Genomic DNA, 15,677 nt, shown 5'->3' with positions numbered 1-15,677 from the left:
AATACCGCAGGCTGTGAACTGTAATTAGAAAGAAGCTGGCACAAGTTCAGTTCCATTGCTCTTGCATATGAACATCACTATGTCTTACAAACACTCTGAATAAACTAACAGGACAAGCAAGTTCTCTGCATTTTCTCCATCATGTCCTGATGCTAAGGAACAACACTCCAAGGTCCCATTTGGTCTGCCTTGCTTAAGTTTTTTCTAACTCTTGCATTATTTCCAGTATTTTTCTCATAATTCATCACATAATTGCTTGGATTTAAGAGAGATGCTGTCAACATAAATAGTGCCACTTTCTGATTTAAAAACTCGGTCACACCCTTCTGCTTAAATGTACAGCCTCCGGAAAAATGAAGTGAGATTTCCTTTCCCGCTTCTTGAAAAGATCACATACAGTGATTTTTAGCAATCTATGAATCTCATAAATAAACTGAAAATATTTTTTTTGCCATCAGTTTTCAGTGTTACAACAGTCATGAGAGGACTTCCTTTTACCTTGTTCATACTTTCATTTTTAAGGTGGCTTTACTGCTTAATATATTGATCTAAAATGTTGATCAAATGTTTTGAAGTGGAAAAGAAGATAGCACAACAATGCAAATATGTTAAATACTTTAATTCAGATGTGGCGCAATTAGAAGAGTGAACTATTCCTTTTTACCTGTATACAGCCTGAGCTGAGCTAATGTGTTCCTTTTTCCTCATTTGCAAAGACAAAATACCAAAGCCATTTAAGACAGGCCTAGAATTTTAACTATTTCCAGATCTCTACAACATGTACGTAAACACAGTACTACCTTAACATAATATATGCCAGCAGTAGTCTATTATAAAAATATTAAAATATTTAAAATGTTTGGTTTGCTGTGGTGTTGGTGAACTCAATTACAACATTTGAAGATACGTTATTTATAGCTTGCCTATGAACAGTCATACCACGTTAGTATTTAAGCAAGCTGTCCTGAACACAAGGAATATCAGAAAATAAATGTTACATAGTTATAAATGATTACATATAAGAATTATTACATACAATGTCAACAGTTTTCTGTGGGGAGAAAAGTAACTTCCCTTCTTCCCCCCGCTTTTTAAACTATTTTGAATTCACAATCTCAACACACTCATGCTCCTGTTGTCTCTTACTTCTTTTAAGTTGTGGGTGATATAGTAGCTCCAGTTTTGGTTATACTAAATGCTTATCCTTGCACTCTCCAAAACTGCATCCCTATTGACTCCAAAGCAATGAATTTTGATTTTATGTGTTGTTTGTTTCCAGAATCCATTTCTGTTGTCTTCCTGCAACCCCACGGCAGCTCTGACACATTTATCTTTGTGCCCTCCACTATGTTACCACCATGGGCAATGGCGGTGACTAATATGAGGTCAGAGAAGCTGGCAGAAGACGCAGAACAGTCCAAGCACAGCAAATACCAAAACTAAATGGAAGGCTCAAGGCCTTCTTATAAGGGAAGTCAGCAACATCAGGGGATTTTGACTTCGAAAAAGTAGCAAAAGAGAAGTGGCAAAGCCCACAAGCCAGATGTGCAACTGCTGGTCAGGCCTTCCAACGGACTAGCGGGGAGAGAGAACACCATTTACCAGAAAGAATGATGGATCAAAATTACCAACAAAAATTTCTCCATCAAATTCACCTGATAGTGTTAAACCATACTGAGTTTACAACTTGTCACCTTTGCCCACAACGGTCAGCAATGTGTGTCTTAAAACTAGACCCACCATTGCATCTGATTATTCTTAGACTGTCACGTGTTCACCTGTGAACCCTTCCGAGATAGATGAAGCTTTCCATAAAAGGGTGTTTATTTCAAACAACAAATGAAAATTAAAATGAAGTATTTGGTTGAATGAAATATTCTCCAAAAAATAAATTTAAGCCATTGATCTTTCCCAATTCTACTACTATCTAAACTACACTTTTCAGTTAATCACCAGTGATCTATAATGCAAGTTCTGCACACCAGGCACTGTTGTATGGAAAAAACTATAATGAAAATATCAAAAGTCTCAGAACAAATCTGTAAGTGTTTTTGCTTCAATATACATGTTCAGCACAGAGCACACCATTTTGGAAACACAAAATTAGATCAAAATGATCAATTTAAAAGAATAACATCATTATTCCCAAGGCATATATTCTTATTACACAAAACAGATTTTTCTGGCTTCAGAAATAAACATTAGGGAATACTGTTATTCTATTTCTCAATAATAAGAGAAGAAATAATTTTCTGCACTATGTTTCCTATAGAACATGCAGAAAGCTTGCCAGCTTTGTTGCAACATTTTTGATAAACTAATCAATTCTCAACAATATTTGTTTTAGACAACTCGGTAAAAATAGGTATTGTCTATTGAATAAATAGTTTCGACCTAGTTTCTAGATACCAGATTTACTAAATAACTTTTAAGTGTTGCATTCTCACTGCTAAGTAACTGATCCATACTAAAGACTAAAGTAGTCACTTAATAGATACCTGGTGATCTAAAATATAGTGGTAGCCTCAGCCCAGTTCTTTATAGCTCTATCTCGTATTTTAAATCAACTTGAGTTTCACAAATTGTGTTTGCTCATCCAGCTTCTCCAAGCACCCTGACTGGCAGGTGTGCCCAGATTATGTCTGTCCACAACAGCAAAACCAAGTTCATTACCAGGCTCCCAGCTCCCAGGACTGCTCGACCCTGATTAAAGAGTGACTCTATATATGCACAGTGCTGGAAGCAACTACCAAAATTGCTGCCTGCCATCTTCTCAACACTCTTGACACAATCCAAGACTTACCAGTTGCTATATAGCAAATATTTCTGGGAAACAAAATGAAAATCTCCAATTGACATAAAAAATAGAGGCAAAGTTCTAATAGCATTTGAGTAGAATTTGATTAAGTCTAGGACCAGTATTATGAAACTATCTGCTTAAAACGAATCCTGTTCTTTTGAGCTAGAACTCACAACAGTATCATGCAGCTCCTGGTCTTTTCCAAGTTTCCCTGACACTGCTAAAATTTTAAAACATTCACCTGGGAACAGATTTTGGCAATGGGGATCTCTCATACTGTGCCTTGTGACATCAGGAAAGGGAACCTGAAAGAAAGTTTAAGCCTCTGATCTCCTCAGGGCTCCCTCTTTCATAAAAATGTTGAATTGTGACTGGTATGTTATTAAAAAAAACTCCACACAAACAAAAACACAACACATTTTAACCACTCAAACAGCCTCGCTGTGACCAAATCACCAGGTGTTTGTTCTGTAACTCAGAGTTACTTGGCCGCAGTCAACCAGCATGCTGATACCTGTGTATTTGTGAAACCTGATAGCAACGCTTCCCTTTTAATCATTTGTCTTCCACTCCATCAGGCTGCTGCTCTTGATCATTCTGTAGAAGCGATGTAAAGCTACTGGCTGTCCCTTACACACCAAAGCCTAGCACAGCCTATAATCCCATGATTGACACTTGCACATAGTAGGTTGAAATAATAAGCTTGAAATTCCTCAGGCATCCAACTCATTTCACAGGTGAGCAAATTGCTGAGCTGCTACATAAGCACAAGCACTGAAACTTTAAAACAAAGCTAGTTGTTCACAGCAACAGAGGAAATAGCCCATATTCTTAAGACTCACAACTTTAAATCTGAGGCTCATTTAGGCATCAAACTCAGACCTGCAGATGGCATCAAAGCCTACAGGAAAAGCAGCATTTCAGGCATGCCCATTCCATCTGTACTGTGCTCTCCTTGGCATGCCTCCCCACCTCTTCATCATTACCTTACTGCCCTCGGGTGTACGAAAGGTCTTCTCACACACCTCTACTGATTCACTGTAGATTTGGATTGAGTAGCTCACTCCGGTTTCACAGCTCCCTCCTGAGCCAGGTGCAGGAGTGCCACACGTTAGATCACTCCAGCCCTGTTCAGATCTCGGCTCACAGATGCTGTCAGGCTCACACATAGTATCAGATGTTGAAAGTGATCTACCCAGGTGGTGTTAAAAAAAATAAATAAATAAATAAAAATCTAAGAGCTGCCACACTTCTTTAGATCTAATACATTCCTACGCCACTATTATACCACTGGGTGCCAGAAATATATATTTAGAGATTAGTACACAGGTGGATCACTCCATATTAGGACAAACTTATATGACAGGGCTTCAGCAAACACTGCCTTGGGAAGTCAAATGGCACTGACAGCAGTATTCACAAAAACTACCAACTGTTCTAGTGTCCAGTCTTATCCTTCTTACGCCCATCGTACAATTTGGCCTCTACGACACATTGCAAAGCCACATTCTGCTGTTTGTACTGAACAAAAAATGTATCTTTGCATTGAGGTCACTCTCTGGATACCATCACTTCGTAATGAAAAACGGCAAGTTACTCGTTCTTCCCCTTCTATACCAGTAATGATTTTTCAGGCACATCAAAAAGCTCCACAACCACCTTTACATATCAGAAAACCACTAGTCATAAATGAAGCTGCCCAATATCCTCAATCACCTTTACTACCTACTTCTTTGAGGAATTTTTAGTTCTCCATCACCTTTGTTGAGATGGCAAGATGTGAACCATTTAATGTGAGCACAAATATAAACCATAATTTATATAGAAGCACAATTTATTTTTAAATATTTTGTAATTAGCTTTCAAACATTAGAATAGCCATTTTAAAAATCTGGTTTAAATGAAGTTGTCTTGCTGTGTACCTTACTGAACTGAGCCTTAGCTGCACTTAACTGGCATTCTTTTCATTACTTTCTACTTGGATTTTAATAAATTATGCCTTATTTTTTCTAGGATTCAGTGTTCTACTGTCTTGTTTCTACAGGATACATGATCTCAAACTGCCCAACTGCCCCTTGCCAAATGTGGTAAGTGACCACTCAGACTCTGGCAGGAGAAAGAAATAAAACCAGCTGCCTCAATGAGCTTCTGCAGTCCTGCACAGCACGGCAGAGCCACTCAAGGGCCCACTGCTCAGCAGGACAAACCCCAATCAAAGCCCAACCTCCTGAACGGCCTGAAACAGAATTCAGGGTTGCTTCTTTCCTCAGCACTCTGGAAGAGGGAGGACTCACCCTGCTCTCCTGACTGGCCCTTCTGTCTTGGAGATACAGCTCAGCCACGCATTTGCTCCCCTTGCAGCAGACTTTCAGGCAAGCACACACAGAAGCAGCATTTCCACCATACCCATCTCCAGGCAACTTCCTAAGAACCTCTTCTAGAACTGTTTTGTACAAACATATGTGTCTCAGACTACGAGACATATATAACGTCACATATAGGTGAGCAACATCAGGAGGGTAGCAAGTGGGAGACAAGCACAACTATTAAACAGAGAAATTACCGGGGTGAGAGGGGAGACTAAACGAAACAGATCAATGCAAATAAAAAAAGAGATGTCCCAAGAATTTTCTTTAGAACCACAAATAAGGAGAACAGTATAATTTTAGTACAGTTTGAATATTAATAAACACTTTATTTTAATATCAGAATTTAAGGTACAGATATTGTACCTAGACAGCTGTGACCTTTATTGCTGCAACAAGAATAGAGATATTAAATTACTTCCTCAGGGATAGGAAAATATAATTGACCTCTAGCTATGGAATTCTCCCATTTTAGAAAACTGCAAACTAAGCATTGACAATAGCTCAAGGCAGCTGAAGCCCTTGATTCTTTCAGTCTCCTACATTCAAATCATTGACTTCTAATTGACTAACTTCAGTTGAGGAAAAAACAGTAAGGCACCAATACTGTCAAGAAGCATTATTTCACCAGAGTCTGTTCTGCAGAGGGATCTGGACAGACTGGATCGATGGGCCAAGGCCAACTGCATGACACTGAACAAGGCCAAATGCCAGGTCCTGCACTTGGGTCACAACAACCCCATGCAACGTTACAGGCTTGGGGACGAGTGCCTGGAAAGCTGCCCGGCAGAAAAGGACCTGGGGATGTTGGTCGACAGCCGGCTGAACATGAGCCAGCAGTGTGTGCCCAGGTGGCCAAGGCGGCCACTGGCATTCTGGCGTCTATCAGGAATAGTGTGGCCAGCAGGAGTAGGGAGGTGACCGTGCCCCTGTACTCGGCACTGGTGAGGCTGCACCTGGAGTACTGTGTTCAGTTTTGGGCCCCTCACTACAAGAAGGCCATTAAATCGCTGAAGCGTGTCCAGAGAAGGGCAACGAGGCTGGTGAGGGGTCTAGAGAACAAGTCTTACGAGGAGTGGCTGAGGGAACTGGGGCTGTTTAGTCTGGAGAAGAGGAAGCTGAGGTGCGACTCTATTGCTCTCTACAACTACCTGAAAGGAGGCTGTAGCGAGGCAGGTGTTGGTCTCCTCTCCCAAGTAACAAGTGATAAGACGAGAGGAAACAGCATCAAGTTGCAATAGGGCAGGTTTAGATTGGACATTAGGAAAAATTTCTTCACTGAAAGAGTTGTAAAGCACTGGAACAGGCTGCCCAGGGAAGTGGTTGAGGCACCATCCCTGGAGGTGTTTAAAAGATGCATAGATGCGGAGCTTAAGGACATGGTTTAGTGGTGGAATTGACAGTGTTAGGTTAATGGTTGGACTCAATGATCTTGAAGGTCTCCTCCAACCTAAACAATTCAATGACTCTATAAATTCAGGATAAGGTTCCTTCAGCATCAACACTCAAAAGAGACTGCCTAGCAGAACATTACTTCATTACACAGGACCTTGATATTAAAGTCTGAAGTCTGACAGCTGCTTTGCTGGACAAAACCAGAATATGTGGTATTTAGACATAATCATTATTTTATTGATGGGATTTCCAAATGTGTAGGCTAAATTCAAAACAGTGCATATGTAACTCAAAAAATGTTGCTACCTTTACAGAGGTTCACTTTGAGACTTAGTGGACCACCTCTTTCAGCCAAAAAACCCTTGTTTATACTATCTTCTGTTAAATACAAAAACTTTTTTATTTCAGGCTCAAACAGATACAGACTGCTGCAATTCTGTTCTGTAACGTGTGCTTTATTACCCTGTGCTTATCTTTCCAGCCATTTCTCCACATACCTTCCGCACATTTTCAGAGATCCATTCAAACACAATAGTTCCCAATAGCAGAGCTCATCCTACAAGGCATATTACTGGGTAGAAACAGGGACACGGGAGGAAGACTCCTACCAAAGCTCTGCCAATTTTAAATAGAACCATCCCTCTTACAATGTGCTACAACTGGGAAAAGATTAAAAGGGAAAAACTGGGAAAAGATTAAAAGGGAAAAACAAGAGTAAGGGTCTTCAAAAAAAGTGCCGATAAGAAAACCAAGAAGCAAGGGTTATCACTTCAAATATATGAAGGCTCAGACAGTATTTTAAGAGATACAAATATTGGGTGTTGTAAAGTCAGGTAGAAAGACAAATTTTTTGTTCCTTCAAATACTAATACAAGATTTTTTAATATTTTTTTTCTTTTAAAAACAGCCTTGCAAAATGGAGCCCATTCCCAAAGCCTCCACAGGCAACTAGAACAGAATTAGTTATTAATTATTAAAATACAGGCTAAATTACAAAGGTAAGAGTTGAGCAGAATTACAACAGGAGTATTCAGTAAGAAAACAGAACGATTATGAATACAACTGCTATATTTTTAACATTCCTATTCCTTTATTCTGAAGAGAACTGAGGTCACCTCATTCGCTTTCATTAGATATTGGCATAACTTTGGGTGCTATCCTTCTGAATCTTTCCTAGTCCTCCTCTTTAGAAGCTTTTAAAAAAGTAACATTCTTCAGTAAATCATCCCAAGAGCAAAAAAAAAGGAAAAAAGAGAAAAAACAATCAACAGCCTCGCACTCATTAGAACTGCAGAGCGTGTACAACACCACCTCAGATCATAAGAGTTCATGGTCATTCTCATATAGGAAACCCAGGAGGTATACCTGTACTCTTTGATCAGTGAACAGAATCCATTCAGCAAACACTCATGGGCACAGCTACTACCTAATAGGTGCTGCTTTTGAGAAAAACAACTTAGTTGTCACCATCAAAAAATGATACTTTTTCTTTCCCATGCATAACAAACACTTGAGGAAGCACTGAAACGCTTTTGTAATTTCATGGACACCAATGAACTTTCTAGTCTTCCTCATCCATGCCTAGACCAAGGCTTCCTTCACACAAGGACTAAAATATATTTTAACTTCTATCTACATTTTTATGTATAAATATGTGTGTGTATATATGTTTGTGTGCATAGTAGCAAATCTGGTAGCATTTTCACACGAGAAGACAGGAAAAGGAAGCTAGATAAGGCTTACTATCTAAAGCACATTGTCCTATGCAATCACAGCCAGAGACCAAATGAACAGTTATCAGCAGAAGTATAGATTTACTCTTTTACTACAGACGTTAAGAAGACAAACAGATCAGCAATCAGTGAATCCACTCGAAGTACAGGTATGCTTACAAGCAGCATGTGCAGCTTCTACAACTGCCCTACAGTTCACCAGTTAACGTAGTAGTTCACATCAACCTTTAAATTTCTGTAATCTCCATCCATGCAATTATTTACTTCTTTACAAAAGAATTTATAGTACTATATCTACACAACTAAAATCAACCTTGTTTCTTTCAGCCGAATCTTTCTGTATATTGTACTCTTTAAGAAGGCACAATGTTAAGCACCTGAAGCCTACATACACTAAGCGGACAAATAACCAAGACAAAAACTTACAACCCTGCAGTAAGGCAGCTCAATGAAATCCTAAAATTTGACAGAAACAGGAAGATAAAGCTCCAGTTAAAATATTCTTAGCAAGAAGATGAAAGGCTATTAAGAAAGAAGGCAAGAGTAGCAATTTCCATCAACATCACATTTTGAGTAAAAACCCAAAACAACATGGAGTGGACTTCCTAAGATGATCCACCCTAGGCTATATATCCACATATTGTGGCCTCAGACCACTGGTGGTCCAAAACATGCCCATTTCACATATACACACTTCCACCCTCACCCTTGGGAAAAAAAAAAAAAAAAAAAACAAAACAAAACCTTGGGGAGGGTTTGCAGAACTTCTGCAAGCAAAAAATAAATGAAGCTAATGAAAGCCACTGTAACACTGCGCAAGACAAGTATTTTTATTCTCCTCAAAGAGTTACTGATAGGCTGAAAAACACTGTGGTGGAACACTGACAAACAAAACAAGTGACTAATTTTCAGACATTTAAGATTCCATAGTAATGTCATATATCCAAAACTTTGATAGCTGTACGATACCTGTGGGTCCAAGAAATTGGTCATCTGGAAGTGCAGAGTACAGAAATCTGGCCCTTCGCACGTTATCTAACATACAAACTCTTCACCACTATAAAGCAGTATCACATGGTCTCTATGACCGGTTCTAAGGTATGGCTTAAAGACAAAACCAAAAACCTACTCTACAAGAAAAATGAACTCTGAAAACTCAGTCGTGATAACTGGATTTATACATTTGTGATGAAGCATCCAGCACACTTAATCCTCTCTCCACACATCATCACCTGGAGATTTTTTTTTTTTTTTTTTTTTTTTTTTTTTTTTTTACACACAAAACTCTATCCTTTAACTTTGGATAAAAATTTATAGTAAATGTGTTAAAGATGACAAATCTCTGACTGGGTGGTCTTTTTTGTCATATTCATTTAGAAATAAAGTCAAGCAAAATAAAAATATCCAAGATAGAAGTTTGTTCCAGTTGAAGCCAGTACTAGTCTGAACATAAAGAAGAGCCTACCATCCTGCGAATGCAAAAGGCAGATATGCCGGAGGCCATCTCTTACACAACTGTGTTCTGTTCACGCTAACTAAAGGATAGTAAACAGGCTTGTCTATCAGTAAATTTATCTCTGAACACAGACTTGGGTATCTGTCGAAAATGCTGTTTCTCAGACCTGCAAATCTCCATTTTAAGGAGAAATCAGTCACAGAGGACCCGAACTAACCATTTTGATTAATCTTTTGTCCAACTCCAAAAATATATAAGCAGATTGTACCGACTGCATGCAAGTCCAGCTATTATAACCAAAGTCAGGTGTTATCTTAAAATAGTGAAGCAGTATTCTTTTTCAGTAGCCTGGATGATTGAATTCAAAGTAAGCCCAAACCAAGTAGATTTTATTATTACACGCAATTCTACTTGTAGTTTTGATTCAAGACAAAGTGCTTTCTCTTCCGAACATGAGCCACTTAACTTCTACTTTCTTATTTTTCCACAGTATTACATAAAAAATATGGATTCACCTCTACCAGTTCTCATCATTGACTTAAGGGGTCAACACTAAGCAGTTGCAGGACCAATCCCACAGCCTTCTATAGCAATTAAGGTCATAACAGACAAAAAGCTATTCAGCGTTAAAAAGCACTGTAATTTTTTCTTCTTCTTGTGTCATCATCTTAATACTCTTCAAACAAAAGCCTGCAAGTAAGCTACAATTCGATATAACTCTCCTAGCCAATTCCAGAAGAGGAATCCTGGTTCCTTTGAAGCATATTGTTATCAGCAACAATGGAAGCTGCTCTATGAAGCTATGACCCAGCAGAGAAGAGCCTTCCTAAGAACCACAGTTAAAAAAAAAAAAAAAACAAAAACGAAAAACAAAACACTAACAACAAAACCAGCTTTGGAATCACAACCATGTCACAATTTTCACATAGTGAACAAGTTCACTACAGGGAACTTACAGTATAGAATTTCCACCCCCCCAATCAACATTTTCATTTGCAGCTGCTGTGCATTTGATGTGCACCACAGATACTGTATGGCTCTCCTACACTAATATATGCTGTAGCACTTCAATTTAGAGCAAGGCCAGGAACAGGACAAAAGAGATACTTTTGTTGAGACTGTCTTCTGAAGTAAAGTCCAATGCTGGCTTTACTTTGGGGGTCTAAACTATTTAGCCATATGCAAAGAGACAAAAACTTCAAAGGAGTTTCCCTTTCATAAAGGAGCATAAAAGAGAGAAGGCGGTCTCCACAGCATAAAAGCTGTTTGAAGAGAAAAGAAAACATATATAGCAGAAAAGAAATGATGGCTCTGTTGTCTACCACAGCAAAACCACTGTTTCCCGAGGCAACAGAACAGATTGGGCTATTGCATCTGGAAATGCCGACTCAGTATGGCAAGTGGCCAGCTACTGACTGTGCACCCTGACTTAGCAGCAGCCAGTTTCTTCAGCAAACACAAAAAGAGTACCAGTTCTGCGCTTACTATGCGGCTGTAAAAGCAAACTTTTGACAAACTCATTCAGCAAGACATGGCGAGGCAGCACCACTGAGAGGTGTACTACACACTGTATCATCTAAGTAGAACAGATGTTTATTAATAACCTTGTGGTTAAGACTCAACTGAAAGCTACAAAAACAATTCTGAACCTAGAGTGACAATAAAATTCAAGCTATTTCTGTTTTAAAAATGGCAAAACAAGTCCATGTAACATTACAAACTGACTTTCCAAAAGGTTTTTGGAAACAAGGAAACCAACCCAGTCAGACCACATATCTTGCACATAGAAATTGTTTCCATTGAAATAACTCCAAATTCACACAACTGAAAGCGCAATGCAGCTTTCACACAATGCTGGAGGAAACAGCAGTGCCAGAACAGGATGTGAACAAAATTTAGCTGTCAAGCCTGACGACCACTAGACCAGCATTTCATCCTGTCTTACTTTTACCTATCTCTAAGGGGAAAAAAGCCCGTTCACCAGAACTAAAAAAAAAACCCCACAACCCAGGGTCAGGGATGTATTATTATTTATTTCTATAGAAATCAGAAAGAAAAAGACCTTGCCCCTTGCATCATTTACCACAGCACACAGCAACACCTTTACCCCACCACGTGTATATCCATCCATCCATCCGCCATACCCTGCTTCCCCGTTCTGAAGACCGGCTGAGTAGCAGGAGAGGGGGATGAGGAATACCAGGACATACGTTTCCCTGTCAGAACAAAGCAAGTAGACTGGATCCCCAAGCAACAAAAGTAAAAACAACAGTCTACTGGTGACTTAAATGAGTCACCAGTGAAGTCTCACTGAACAAAATACAATAAAATTCAGTGAGAGAAACATGGAATCCCACCAGGAGGAAAAATAAGACAGGGAGGAGTCCAAAGCCACACGATCCTAGGAAAGAGTAGTTAAAGTGTGAACACTATAGAGATGGGAGAACATTCCTATGCGGTTCTGTGAAAACAGGTATCGTGAGAACGAGGAAAGATGAAGGGTGACAAGAACACGAACACGAAGGGCTAGAAGACGGGGGAGGGAACGCCCGTCACTTCTGTCCCTTTCTGCAAGACCCACAGAGACTTAAACAAACAACAAAAAATTACCAGTATCAGCACTGCTGGCAATTGGACACACCTGGGAGGGGAAATAACCTGCCGGCACCGAGCAGGAGGCAGCACGGGTGGATCAGGCTGTCCGGGGGACAACAACAGGGACCGCCCACAGACGGGACAAGGCCGCCAGAAAGGAACCCAGAAACCTCGGAGAAGAGAGGGGACCGCGACGGTGAGGAGGGAACCGGAGGGCGGTTCAGAGGGACACCGAGGGCTGCCAGGGCCAGGTCCGCGCAGACCTCCGACCAGAGGGCTTCCCCCGGGACCACCACCGCAGCGGGCCCCCGGCTGCGGGGGGAGGAAGGGCCGGGCCCGCGGGGGACGCGCCGACACCCCTGTGGGAGGGCCCAGTCCGGCGCGGTGCGGGCGGGGGACTGCCCCGGGGCCGCGGGACTGCCCTGACAGCCGGGAAGCGTGAGGGGAGGACGGACAACGAAGCTGCGCCGGGTGGGGGGAGGCTCCGTCCCGGCGGGTCGGGGGTCCCGGTACTCACTTTTTGTGGGGCGGCGGATGCTTGTCCCTCCTGCCGGCCGCCGCGGGCTGCTTGGGCCGCCGCCTGCGGGCCTGCAGGGCCAGCACTGCCGGGAAGAAGAGGACAACAGGGAGCCGGCGTGAGCGGCGCCCGCGCAGCCCCCGCTCCCGCCCCGCCGCCCGGCGCGGCACGGTACCTTTCCGCGAGTTCATCGCCCCGTGCCGCACGCTCCTCGACGGCCGCCCGGCGCCGCTCCCCGGCTCGCCCGGACCCGGACCCGGCTCCGGCCCCGCCGCCGCCCGCCAGTCGCGACCCCGCACCGGGCACCGGCCGGCTGCAGCGGCACCGGCACCCCCGCGCCGCGCTGCCCGCCCCGCGCTGCCGCCGCCGCCGAACTGCGCAGGCGCGGCCCTGCTGGCGGGGCCGCGGCCGGAAGGGCGTGGGCGGGGGGGCGGCAGGTGGCGGCATGGGCCTGGCGGGAGCGCACCTGAGGCGCGGGGCGGCCCCGCAGCGCCCGGCCCGGCCCGGCCCGGCCGCGCTGCTTCCACCGGTCTGCTGCGGGGCTGCTGCCCGGGTGGGCTTGGGCAGGTCGTCGGACCGAGTGGGAATTCGTTTCGCCGGGTTTTGGGTTGTGGTGGGAGTAGCAGTGATCCGCCCCGTTGCTGCGCCGTGCTGGGAGCTGTGACAAGGGACGGAGGTGGCGGTCTGCCTCCTGCGCAGCGGCCGAGGCGAGGTCGGCTTTCGCTTGTTCCAAGACTGGTGTGCGGTTAGACGCCAGGACCAATTAACCTCATGACACAAATCCAGGGAAATTAGATTGCCTTAATTCTGATTCTCACTGCAGTTAATTGATTGTCATGACAGACAACCCTTGGCGATTGTTCTTTTCCTGCTGGTGAGGTCTTGTTGCCCATGACGGCAGGCACTGTTCAGGTTTGGCCTAGCAATGACCCGCCGAAAGCCATCACTTCTTACTCGAGCTGTGCATAGCATGACTCAGGTTTTGACGGCGTTATGAATGAAAATTTTGTGTCTTCCATAACTTGTGCCTGGTGCAGGAGGTGATCTGGGTCATATCAAAAACTCCGGTATGAGCGTGAGGCCTGGCTGGCTTACCTTCACGTGGGACTGGAGTTCAAGGGCACACTAACTGGAAGACAGCAGGGGACAGTCATTAAATTTTGAGGCAGAACTGCCTCTCTAAATGGCAAAGAAGCTGTAAGGATGAAGATCTGAAAGCAGCTGCAGTCAAGGTATTTATTATGAGAGTGAAGGGAAGTAGCAGTAATCACTGGTTTTAAGTAATTGGATCATTGAGATTTCAACTAGACAGAAAATTGAATCCCTAGTTGTGGGTAGTTCAGCTTAGGAGTGGGACGGGAACAGAAAGATAAAGCTAGACAACTCGAAGAGGAGGTGCCACAATGTATAATACTTTATTGTCTGACTAGAGAGCCTGGTGAACAGAAAACAATAGGACCATGAAGTTCCTAAACGACAGCTCTCATGAGGCACTGCAGATGCCTTTCTAAATCAAAACTTTTTCTGTGTCCCATCCTCCATCATAAAACAAGACCAGAAAACATTTTCAGTATAAACTAGTCCTTGGTAAGGTGCAGTGTTGGTGTGTTACATGTCTCCCTTGTTGTGGTTAGTCTTGCAGTGATAGTTGAGTGTGATAGGTGAGGCAACAGAACACTGTACTGAAATTTTGAAGACTTTCTGCTCAGGAAGTTTAGATGCATGAAAATTAATAATAGTTGAATATTAAAAAGCAGATTACACATTTACCCTTTGTTTCCAGGCTAATTTTAGCTTCACTGATTAAATTGTGCTCCTGCATGAATACTTGTGCCTGTACAGAGAATGGCAGAGACCAGCAGCTGATGATGGAGAAAGCAGTGAGACTGCTTTTCCCTTTGTCAGGGCAGTGTGGCTTAAAGCTATGGATATAGAGCAGAAACCATATCAGGGTCTCAATCATCTTTTCAGCTGCTTGTGTGCAATTCTCTTTAGTTCAACAGGAGGTTTATATGTAGAACTGATTGGACAATTGGGTCTTAGATAAGTACAGTGAGCTTTGCTTACATCAACAGGATTATAAATTCATCAAATCTGGAGTCAGGAAGGAATTTCCCTCACGGGCATAATGTCAGCAACATAATCAGGGCGAGGGAACAATCTGCTAGCGCACAGAGAAGGAATTATGTTAGAATCAGGTGGGTGTATACTACACAGTGAATTTCTTTCATTTCTAATGGACACAAATTTTGGACCTTATTTTTCCTGGGTTTTGTTGTTTTCTTCCCTGCCCCACCCCCAAAGAGCCACTCAGAGGGTGCTTATGCAGAAGTGCAAAAAAAATCACCGAGAATCTATATGTATATATAGAGGATTACCGTGTGCAGTTAACTAACTGGAGAGTAAATTAAGGTCAGTAGAGTCTAGGTGTGTTTCACAAAAGAAAATAAAAAACATCTTATTCCTCAGATTCTTGAGAGTGTAGCTCCCTTTTTGAGAACACAAGCAGTAAGTGAAAATTCAAAAAATTACTGAAATAACTCGAGGTATGTGGTGGTTAAGAATGGATCTACCCTGGATTATGTTTAGTTGACTCATTTTAATGAAATTCTTTATCCTTATTTCAATGTACATCTTATTGTAAGTTCACTTTTTCAAAAATAAATGGTGAGACAAGTGAGAAGTCAGACTAAATAGCAAAAGAAGGCATTTGTAAAATCAGTATACAACATAATACTTGGACTGAGTCAGAATGTATCTGTTTCTGGCTGTCTCTCTTTGCACATAATATGGGAACAGGTGCCTGTTTTGTTAC

General features: G+C 42.3%; 1 protein-coding gene across 4 annotated transcripts in view; it reads right to left on the bottom strand.

Annotated features, from left to right (window-relative positions):
• Positions 1–13,121, bottom strand: part of SRPK2 (SRSF protein kinase 2) — a 153,448-nt gene extending 140,327 nt beyond the window's left edge. For 3 of the 4 annotated variants that reach the window (XM_075427965.1, XM_075427960.1, XM_075427961.1), the window contains exons 1-2: positions 13,038–13,121; positions 12,863–12,947 (exon numbers count right to left, since the gene is read on the bottom strand). In XM_075427965.1, the coding sequence (XP_075284080.1) occupies positions 12,863–12,947; positions 13,038–13,053 (101 nt within the window). In that variant the 5' untranslated portion in view covers positions 13,054–13,121. Of the gene's footprint in view, positions 1–12,862; positions 12,948–13,037 lie in introns of those variants that run through there. The other variant, XM_075427964.1, reaches the window with a different exon arrangement.
• Between the last annotated feature and the right edge of the window lie 2,556 nt (positions 13,122–15,677).

The sequence above is a fragment of the Opisthocomus hoazin genome, chromosome 8 (genome assembly GCF_030867145.1).
Source record: "Opisthocomus hoazin isolate bOpiHoa1 chromosome 8, bOpiHoa1.hap1, whole genome shotgun sequence".
NCBI lineage: Eukaryota > Metazoa > Chordata > Aves > Opisthocomiformes > Opisthocomidae > Opisthocomus > Opisthocomus hoazin.
The sequence above is the reverse complement of the archived record's forward strand: the minus strand, read 5'-3'. Positions and strand labels throughout refer to the sequence as shown.